Source organism: Microtus ochrogaster, chromosome X (assembly GCF_000317375.1).
Source record: "Microtus ochrogaster isolate Prairie Vole_2 chromosome X, MicOch1.0, whole genome shotgun sequence".
Lineage (NCBI taxonomy): Eukaryota > Metazoa > Chordata > Mammalia > Rodentia > Cricetidae > Microtus > Microtus ochrogaster.
Genome location: NC_022026.1, coordinates 54,036,054 through 54,046,888, shown reverse-complemented (window position 1 = coordinate 54,046,888; position 10,835 = coordinate 54,036,054). Strand labels below are relative to the sequence as shown.

Sequence of the window (10,835 nt, the reverse complement as noted above, 5' to 3'; positions counted from 1 at the left end):
TTTTTTTTTTTTTTTTTTGGTTCCTGTCCTAGAACTAGTTCTTGTAGACCAGGCAGGCCTCGAACTCACAGAGATCCGCCTGCCTCTGCCTCTCGAGTGCTGGGATTAAAGGCGTGCGCCACCACTGCCCGGCATATATCTAGAGAGATTATGACACATAATTTTTAGAAAAGCTTAATATTTCAATACATGTATACAGTGTATATCCAGTCTCTTGAACAGTACAGAAAACATCACATGAGAAAGGAACAGGATACAGAAATCTTTGACTTTTGCAAGGATTTATGTCACTGACTCCAACAGACACAAGTAACGGTGTTACAAACACCATTGTTTACCAAGTACTATCTTGAGGTTATATTTGACATTTATGGTGGACATTCATTTTATAAGACTGATTTCCAACTTTATTTTTCTGCCTCTGGAAGATGATCACCCGAACACACATGCCTTACTGTGAATCAGGTGCATGGAAGAATACATAACAACATTAGAGCTATGCATTACCTTAGGCTGTAAAAGTTGATTTACGTGGGACGTACAAGACGAGTAAGGTACATTGTGACATTGTTTTCTTTTTCGTGAGAATTTTTTTTCTTCAATTTATAATTCATCTTACACACCAACCACAGTTCCCTCTCGCTCCATCCCTCCAGCTCTCTTCATGTCTCTCCTACCCAATCTACTCCTCAGAGAGGGTAAGGCCTCCCATGGGAGTCAACAAAGCCTGGCACATCAAGTTGAGGCAGGACCAAGGCCCTCACCCCTGCATCAAGCCTGAGCAAGGCATCCCACCATAGGGATTGGACTCCAAAAAGTCAGCTGAAGTGGCAGGGATAAATCCTGGTCCTACTGCCAGGAACCCCACAAACAAACAAAGCCACACAACTGACATCCACATGGAGAGGGCCTAGTTAGGTCCCAGGCGGGCTCCCCAGTGTGACTCTGTTTTCTTAAAGGCAGGTTAAACAAACAAGCTGAGTACATAATAGGATAGCACTTTGAAGTCCCAAGTGACCTCAATGTGTACTATTAGCTTTGTCTATGAGGTTCAGCTAAAGATTTTCAGAATATTGCGGTGCCACAATGTAACAATCAACAGTCTTAATCCAGCTGGGGACTCTGACCACTACATTAACTGTAACAGCACACACAAAACCTGCACAGGTACCAATGAAATGAAATCCCAGCAGTGAGAGGGGGAAATAGATACAAAGTCTATTTGCAGTTGATACCTCCTGGGTAAGGCAAACATCAGAGCTTTCTCAGAATGTCATTGAGTATATCAACCACAGTCCATGGCATGCCCCATGTCCAGGAGTAGCTGGCCAACACAAAGCAGACATATTGTTTTATTTTTGTTATTGTTGTGTATATATTTTGTTTTGAGTTGTTTGCACTTTTAATTATTACCTTTTTCTTTTTTCCATATAGGGTATCTTTGTGTAACACTTCTGATTTGTCCTGGAACTTACTCTGTAGACTAGGCTGACCTCTAACTTACAGAGATCCAACTGCCTGTGCCTCCTGAGTGCTGAGATTAGAGACCTGTGCCACTACCACACAGCAATTACTTTTAGTTTGTCTTGGTTTTCATTTAGAGTCAGAAAATGAACTTTTATTCATTTATTCATTATTTATTTTCATTTTCCCCTCAACTGAACCATTTCTTTCCAACAAGTCTACCTGCTAGGTTCATGTATCTTTTTTGGCCCCTACAACTTTTAATTAGGGTTGCCTACAGGAGAATTAGTGTGGGTTATTTAGTTGAGTAAAAAATATGAACTTATCAGTGACTATACCACTGAGGAATATGACCCCCTCCTCCATTAGGCAAGCCTTTAGCTTCGCAGCTAAGTGTGGAACCTTATGAGGCCCTCCCCATACATGCTGGAATATTAATGGGCTCAGGCTTAGTCTTGTGGAGGTCTTGTGCAGCTAAACAGAGTTTGCTGTGACTTCTTGGGTGCGACAACCATGTCATGTTCAGAAGAAAGCATTTCAGAACACGTCTGAATCCTTTCCCTCTTATCTTAAAATTCAGTCTCTCTGAAAACCATTAAAGGCTTTAATGAGAAAGGATTATATGAAGAAAGGACGGTGTGTGTGTGTGTGTGTGTGTTACAAAAATTGAATGATTTCAATAGAGGGAATAATATGGCTAAAGCTAATAAACAGGCTAGAGACAACACAGCAGTAAAAGTGCTTGCTGTGCAACCATGAGGATCAAATTGGGCCCTAAACAAATTGGAAGTCATGTGAATACCTATAAGTCCAGTTCTGGGAAGGAAGGAGACAGAAGGGTTTCTGGGGCTATCTGCATCTGCCTTTTAACCTAGCTGAGAAAATGGAAGCCCCATGTTCAAAGAGAGAGACTGCCTCGACGGATCAGATAGAGAATACTAGAGGAGACACCTGATGACTGATTCTGGTTTCTTGTGCATTGTCCGCAGACACAAACATGTGTCTGCATGGCCATACATGTACACACACTCATATGAATACCTGTATGCAAAAAAAAAAGTGAGCAAATCTTTGAAGATAAGACAAATGATCAAAATCATATTGGTCATTAGAAGAAAAATTATAATTGCTAAAGTATTGATATAGTAGGCATTGCTGCATTCTGTCTTGATACCTGTTTGCTATACCCATAAATTTGCAAAACATGTGTGCTTCAAATTGAATTAGAAATTACTGGGTTGCTGGGCGGTGGTAGCGCATGCCTTTAATCCCAGCACTCGGGAGGCAGAGGCAGGTAGATCTCTGTGAGCTGGAGGCCAGCCTGGTGTACAAGAGCTAGTTCCAGGACAAACTGCAAAGCTACAGAGAAACCCTGTCTCTAAAACAAAAAATAAATTCCTGGGTCAACGTTTGGTAAATAATCTATGAATTTAAACACAGGAGAATGTATCATGCACGATAGTACTTGTGTGGCATTTGTATGTATGAATCTGCTTGGGTAGTATGTGTTCAGTGCTGTAAGAATTCCCACACCGGTAGCCTTTAAGTTACCCACCCACTTGGCTGTGGCCTCTTATACTATATATGAAAATGAAAAGTCTGGGTCTAGGCTCTTTTCCAGTTACAGGATTCCCTTGCTGTTTCCTGTTTGAGCAGAGTACCGTAATTTGTGAGTATACTTCTAAATAAATAACCCTCCCTTATACTCAATTCTGAGCTTGTGTGGGATTTCTTTTAAGCGTCCTTCTTCAGTACAGTACCTGTTAAGATGCTTCATTGAGTTGTACTCATCTTTGAATTGATCTCCTGTAAGTTCTTTATTTGAAAAAAAATTGGTTTTGGATGTTGTAACCTATACCTGCAATCTTAGTAGAAGTTGAGAATTCTAGTAGGAAGTAGAGACACAAATATCAGGAGTTCAAGGCTAGCTCCACCTACATAATGAGCCTGAGGCCAGCCAGGTAGGCATGACACCCTGTTTCACAAGTCAAAACAAAAGCAAAAAACTATTTGAGGCTGCTCTTCAAACCTAGCCTGGAGAGGCCCCAGGACTGCCTAATACATGGTTCAGTTTCCTTGTGCTAACTGCCATCTAGTGGTCCTGACTTGTAGCACAATGCACTTCCTTTAACTGGAAACTTAGGAATTCTCTTCCTTTTTCCCTCCCTTTTCTCCTTTTCTCTCTTCCATTTGCTTCATTGTTCAGATCTGGGAGTCGTGGTCAGGGCCATGGACATGCTAGGTAAGCTTTGTACTACTGAGCTACTCACCTTGGCCGTTGATGTTTAGTGGGAAAGGGTTTTGCTATATTCATCAGAATGGCCTCATATTGTGATGCTCCTGCCTCAGTCTTTCTAGTGCTGTGGTTATAGACATTCATGTCCATGCACAGACCTAGTAAGCAAAGTTATTGGTTTTCCCTTTTTAATAGCTGGATAAGCAACTTGAGTTAGTACAAATGTTTCTATATATAAATGTATGGAACATAAATATATACATATATGCATGCACACACATATATGTGTGTGTGTATTGTAGTGGCATTTCACTTGTATTTAATAAAACTTGCCTGAGGAAGAGAGTCGGACAGCCCCACTGGTCAGTCTCAGAGACAAGTCAGTGGCAACATGCACCTTTAATCCAAGTAGCCACTCTAGTTGTCATAGAAACTGGGCACTACAAACCTTTAATCCCAGGTTTAAAGAGGATTATAAAATGGGAGGAAATAGTTTTCGGAATCATTCTCATTCGGAGATTCCTGGAGGCAGGACAGCCATTTTGGACTGAGGCCTACTAAGAGTCAGTGGCTGGCTCCTTTGCTTTTTGGATCTTCAGTTTGAACCCCAAATTCTTTCTCTGAGATTTTATTAATTGTGTTTCATGTGTTCTTTCACAAAGACACTGTTTTGGACCAATTCTACTAAAGAATATATCTTGATATATTTTATTTTTTAATTTTTTTATATTTTATGGGTTAAAAACACTGTATGCAAGGACATTTTATAGGCCTGGAGGACTGAGCATAAGACTCAGTGGTACAAAAATCATAGTGGTATGTATGAGGTCGTGAGTTTGAACACAAGCACTTTTTACAAAAAGACGTTTCAGAGAAATAATAGTCATAAATTTTACAGGTTAACAAAACATTGAGAGATGCCCTCTGTTTTGCAAAATTAGGGTTAAGAGAGAAATCAATCTTTCAGAAAAGAGTGGTGAATGTTTTTGAGAAGGTATCATAACCTGAAAGCCTGTTTTTTTAATTAATTAATTTATTTATTAAAGATTTCTGCCTCCTCCCCGCCTTCCATTTCCCTCCCCCTCCCCCGATCAAGTCCCCCTCCCTCATCAGCTCGAAGAGCAATCAGGATTCCCTGACCTGTGGGAAGTCCAAGGACCACCCACCTCCATCCAGGTCTAGTAAGGTGAGCATCCAAACTGCCTAGGCTCCCACAAAGCCAGCACGTGCAGTAGGATCAAAACCCATTGCCATTGTTGATAGATGGAAGGTTTGGTAGGTAGCATTAGATGTACTCTTGGACAGAAATGCTGGCGGTGAGGGTCCAGTATGGGACGTGATTCCTTTTGTGAGGATCTGGAGACTAATAAATCATGATAATTGGCATTGATGCTAAAACACAGCTCTCCCCACAAAGGGGAAAATATTGTATTTTGGAGCCAAATATTAGCAACGGTCCATCAGAACACAGATTTAGGTCTTCCCGAATAGCAAGTTTGAATGAGGTAACAATTGCACAAACTTTTTGTAGTACCAGAACAAATAAAAGTAACAATTTAAAGCACTTTTCAGATATATTGATGGGCATATCAGGTAGAAGGGTTATATCATGCCAGGGAGAACTTTGTAGGACTTGCTTCAGTGGTTCTCAGCCTGTGGATCATTACCTCTAGGGGTCACATATCAGACAGTTACATTGAAATTCATAGCAGTAGCAAAGTTACAGTGATGAAGTAGGATCAAAAATGATTTTATGGTTGGGGTCACCACAACCTGAGGAACTGTATTGAAGGGTCCTAGCATTAAGACGGTTGAGAACCACTGACATAGACATTATCTGACAGGCCCTTAATAAAAAGCTAGGGTTTTGTTAATACATTGCAAAAGGCCTTTAAAATCTGTTACAGAGTGACAGCAGGGGTCAGGTAGGTGTGTGGGTGGCAAGGAATGATTATTAAATATATAGGGTAAAGATAGCCCAAGATAAACTATTTAGGTCCTGGAAACAAACATTCCAACCTCTCCACATCATTAAAATTTTAATCAGTCATACTTTGCAGACACAGCTTTGTTTCTATGAATTCTTGTATAAGTTAGGAAGCTCAGAATGCTGGCATTAGTTAACTGAAAAATACATATTCGACAGAAGACTGGAAATGCTACATATTACTGCACTGAAAAGAAATGCCTAATGTATTTCATAGTTTACCCACATTTCAGATCATCTATACTGAGTGAAGATTTGACCTGTGATCCTGCCATGGCATGGTTTGACCTTAAACTGCCCAGGCAACTATTAAACACTAGCTTCCTATTTTCTGTGATACATTGGCAGCTAGCTACCTTTAGGCATTTTCAGACTTGCCACAATTGACATCTTGGCTCCTAATACTTTTTTTTAAAATTTATTTATTTATTAAAGATTTCTGTCTCTTCCCTGCCACCGCCTCCCATTTTCCTTCCCCTCCCCAAATCAAGTCCCCCTACCTCCTCAGCCCGAAGAGCAATCAGGGTTCCCTGCCCTGTGGGAAGTCCAAGGAACCCCCACCTCCATCCATTTCTAGTAAGGTTCAATGGAAGAATGGATGAAGAAAGTATGGAATATTAGAGTACTACTCAGCAGTAAAAAACAAGGGCTTTTTGAATTTTGCATGCAAATGGATGGAAATAGAAAACACTATCCTGAGTGAGGTAAGCCAGACCCAAAAAGAGGAGCATGGGTTGTACTCACTCATATTTGGTTTCTAGCTCCTAATACTTTTTAACGTCTTTGAGTGTTTAGATTGCATGCATGTGTGTGCACCATGTGCATGCCTGGTGCCCTGAAGAGGTGTGAAATCACCTGGAACTGCATTTTCTGATGGATGTGATCTACCACATGGATGTTGTGAACTGAATTCTCATCCTCCATAACAGCAGAAAGTGAAGAACCTCTCTAGCTTGGGTCCTAATTCTTTTTCGTATAGCTTTCTTTTTTAGCAGCATTTGTCAATTATATACAATGTTTCATAACCTTTTCATACATGTCTATAAGACAGTGTAATCATATTCACCCCCAATCACACTTTTGTCCCTTTCCCACCTGTCATTGGCCTTGTTTACAGCAGCACAGGTGTGTTCTTCCTAAGACCACATGACCTATATCAGTGAGTGTATCATTGCCATAAATTGTCTCCACCCACCCCCTGGCAACCATTAACTACCTATAGCTCTTTAGGGAGGGGGCTCATGAGCTACTCCCCCAAAGCACCTGTTTCCTGTGCTCATGGATGGGTAGGTCATGTTGCTTCCTTGGCAGGATCCCTGGCTTCTATCCACTTGATGCTAACAGCTCTTCTTTATGGGTGCTGGGGATTGAACTCACGATTTCATGCATTCTAAGAATGTATTCTATGCTTCAGCCTTCTGCGACTGAGCTCTGCCACAATTAGTTTTCAAACTCCAGGGCAACTCTTAGGATTTAAAAGAATAATCTCTGGGCAGAAAAATCTTAGTACCTGCCCAAAGGAGACAGAAAACGACAACAAGCCATGCCTACCACAGGATGAACAAATGGTGACAAGGCAGAGAAGAGGAGCTGTATAAAAAGTGTGAAAACTCCTGAAGCACTACAGAAAGTACAGTTAAGCTCTGGCCACTATCTGAAAGAAACAACAGCAGAAAACATTGTAGGCTTTTTTAGCAAGGTGAGCAGCTCCAACAGAAGAACCTCAGGTGGCTTTTAGGGACTGTTCTAAGGGGCAGGAATTCTGGAAGGAAAAGTCCATTGACTCATTAAAGGGCTAATTATTCCTCCCAATTAATTAGCATCACTTAAGGTGAGGCAGCCATTCTGTAGGGTATTTCTTTGGCCAGATAATTGGCCTCCCAAACTGGATTTTTTGAAGTATTTTTTAAAATTTTGATCATGCATGTGTATGTCCACATAAGTACAGGTGCATCAGGGGCCAAATGCATTATATCTCCTGCAGCTGGAGTTACAGGTGATTGAGCCATATGACACACGTCCTGGGAACTAAAGTCTGGTCCTCTGCAAGAACAGTAAGTGTTCCTAAGTCCTTAACCATCTCTCCAGCCCCTCAGATTAATTTATGAGGAGACAATGACACAATTCTGCTGGAGATGGGTTTCATTCTTTTTATAAGTACACTTTTGCTTTGTTTGTTTTTGAGATTACAGTAGTTCCCCCTTCCGTTTTCTCTCTACAATCCGTCCAACACACCTCTTCTTTTGCTTAGGTTCCATTTTTAGCTAAATGGCAAAATCGTTCTCTTTATGGGCCCTTCATGCTCCTGTAACAGTTTTCTGACTAGGCAAACTTGAAATCATTTGAGAAGCAGACCAAGCACATTTTAGCTTTAAAAAGTGTCTCTAGTCACTGCAGTGACCGAGAGTGAAACACCACCCTCACTTCACTAAGCAGCCCTTTTCTAGGTGAGGGGAGGTTAGCATTTTCTGGAAACAATCTCTGGACAGTGTCCAGGGTCTGTCCTTTCCAGTACAACAATGGACATCCTTTTGAATCACTTTCTCCCTGGGTTTTGTTTACAGTGTCATATGGGCCTGTGGACTTACACTAATTAGTTTAGAACAGACAAGAAAGGGAATAGTATTTAATTAATAGGATATTTGTATCAGTTTCTATGAAAATTCGTGAGCATAAGTATATTTTTATTTGGATCAACTCTGCTTCAGTAATCAGATACTAGACTCCTACAAAGCAGAAATTTGTCATCTGGTCATTTTTATGTCAGGTGTTTTGATGAGCAAAAGTTGTTAAATGTTGACATGCACATTAATAACTAGCTCTGTTGAGTAGATCCAAAAAATGCTGTTTCCTACCTAAAATGAACAAGAATGTGTAAAATTTCACAGAAACCATTGATGAAGAAGTTAGGTCTCACTGTTCTGGGTTCAAGCCTGATGCTGCCTATGCTAGCTAGATAATGTTAACATTGGATAATTTACCCGAGTTTCTTTCCTCATCTTACAATAAACAGTTGTGATAATAAAATGAAAATGTGTCAGGCCTCCTTAATACAATGCCTGCCACATGGTATGGACGTCATAAATGGCAGTTATGTTGATTATGATTTTCGCTCAATTCATTATTTCTTACTTTAGAAAGGGATGCTAGCCTGGCGGAGGTGGGGCATGCCTTTAATCCCAGCACTCTGGAGGCAGAAGCAGGAGGATCTCTGTGAGTTCGAGGTCAGCCTGGTCTACAAGAGCTAGTTCCAGGACAGGCTCCAAAGCTACAGAGAAACCCTGTCTCGAAAAACCAAAAAAATTAAAGGGAATGCTATTTTATGTTTAATGTCTACATTCAACGATAGATAAGACTGGACTATGACATAGATTTTGATAGTACCTAAGAAATCACAATGGCAAGCCAACATGGTAACAGCTCAGTGACCTTTCTTTATTGAGAAGGTCCAAACATCACAACTGAAGTATTTTTCAGTTCAGTTTGTCGAAATACTTCAGTTTTCCAGCTGGATCTGGGATTATCTGTTAAAAAAAAAAAAGAAATCATTTATTTAAAAAAGCCAAAGTACATTATAAAGAGTTTGGCCTTAATTACCCTACTCTTGACTAAGGAAGATGTAAGCATCTATTTTGTATTCTGAATCCAATTACGTATTATGCTTATGAAAACTGGAATTGTCCTATGTATAATCTCAGAAGCAAGTAATACATTTCCCTATGAATTAACAATATTTGTACCCGAGCAACCCAAATTTTGCTTTCAGCTCTTTTTTTGGTAGCCAAGCATTCATGGTGCATTTGAGCCAGATCAAATTAAACTGAAAGCATGGCAAGGGGATGATGTACTTTAAAATGTCTTTGGTTATTAGATGATATTATATAATAATCTGAAAAGGGGGCAGTGCGTACATTAAGGGTTTATCAAATGAACTTTTAGAGGTTTTCGAGTACTGGGGGTTGAACCTAGGCCCTTTAACTATTAAACAAGAACACTATCACTGAGGTGTATCTAAAGCTTTGTTCAAAGTTTAGCTTTATTGAGATAGGACCCTACTGTATTTTTCCATCTTAGTTTTGAACTCCTGAACGTCTGCTCCTCCTACCTCAGCCTCCAAAGTAGCTGGGATTACAGTTTTATATCACAGAGCCTGGATCATAATGCAATGTTTTATATTCTGAAACTGCAAAGTGGAACAAAAGATACCAGCACAGACAAGATTGTAAATAATTCAGTGAATGAGCACTCTGAAAGGAAAAGAAATTCCTGAAAAAAGAATCTTAAGATGATGTACATTTATGCTACCTTGAGCACTAGATATATTAAATGATAAATTTGCATAAGGTGGTTTATATTTGGTTGATTGTACAGGCTTACACATATAACTTTGAATCAGGGGTTTAAAAAGCATTTCTCCTTTAAGATAGTAGTAATTTCGTATGCAGGTGTATAACAAACCACCTGTGACAAAAATAACATTCCAGGTACATTCTGAGTATTCAGTTCCCAAACGATTAGTGAAAACTCCCCGAAACAGATCCAGTAGAATTATGATAGGATAAATATTAACCATTTCAGGAAATATGCTATCTATGATATTAACTTTTAGAGGACATAAACTTCTTTAAGAATTTGGTGGAGGCCATGGATTTACAGGAAAAATGTGCATGTGATAGCATATACTGTATTTAATTTTATTGACAAAAATAATTGCATGTATTTCTGGGTTTGTTCCTTCTTTCAACAGGCACTTACTGAGCACCTGCTTTATGACAATTATTTATACAATTTCAGACAGTATGCACAAATGAATTAGGTATCTATTGTCCCTTGTCTTAAGACTCTGTGTATTCTGGCATTTTAGACTGTTAGGGTTCTTAAAAACAGGTTGATGGGATGGATAGTGAGTGGGGCTCGTATGGAGCGCAGTGCAAAACCTTTGAAGATGACATCTAGCTGAAATATGAATGAAGAGGAAGAGCTAGCCAACCACACAGAGGCCAATACAGAAAGAACATCAAAGGGGTTGGCAAGATGGCTCAGTGGGGAAAAGCCCTTAACATGCAAAGCCCCAAGGCATGATCCACTTTCAAAATAGAGAAGAGTACATCTGAAGACTTTCTCCGTTTTGAGAAAATTTCTTCCCTC

The 10,835-nt window shown here is 39.9% G+C and overlaps 1 protein-coding gene across 2 annotated transcripts in view; it reads right to left on the bottom strand.

Annotated features, from left to right (window-relative positions):
• Positions 1-9,098: 9,098 nt before the first annotated feature.
• The window catches only part of Prdx4 (peroxiredoxin 4), a 15,110-nt gene continuing 13,373 nt past the window's right edge, over positions 9,099-10,835 (bottom strand). For both annotated transcript variants that reach the window (XM_005358819.2, XM_026784951.1), the window contains one exon: positions 9,099-9,211. In XM_005358819.2, coding sequence (XP_005358876.1) covers positions 9,161-9,211 — 51 coding nt within the window. In that variant the 3' untranslated portion in view covers positions 9,099-9,160. The remainder of the gene's footprint in view (positions 9,212-10,835) is intronic.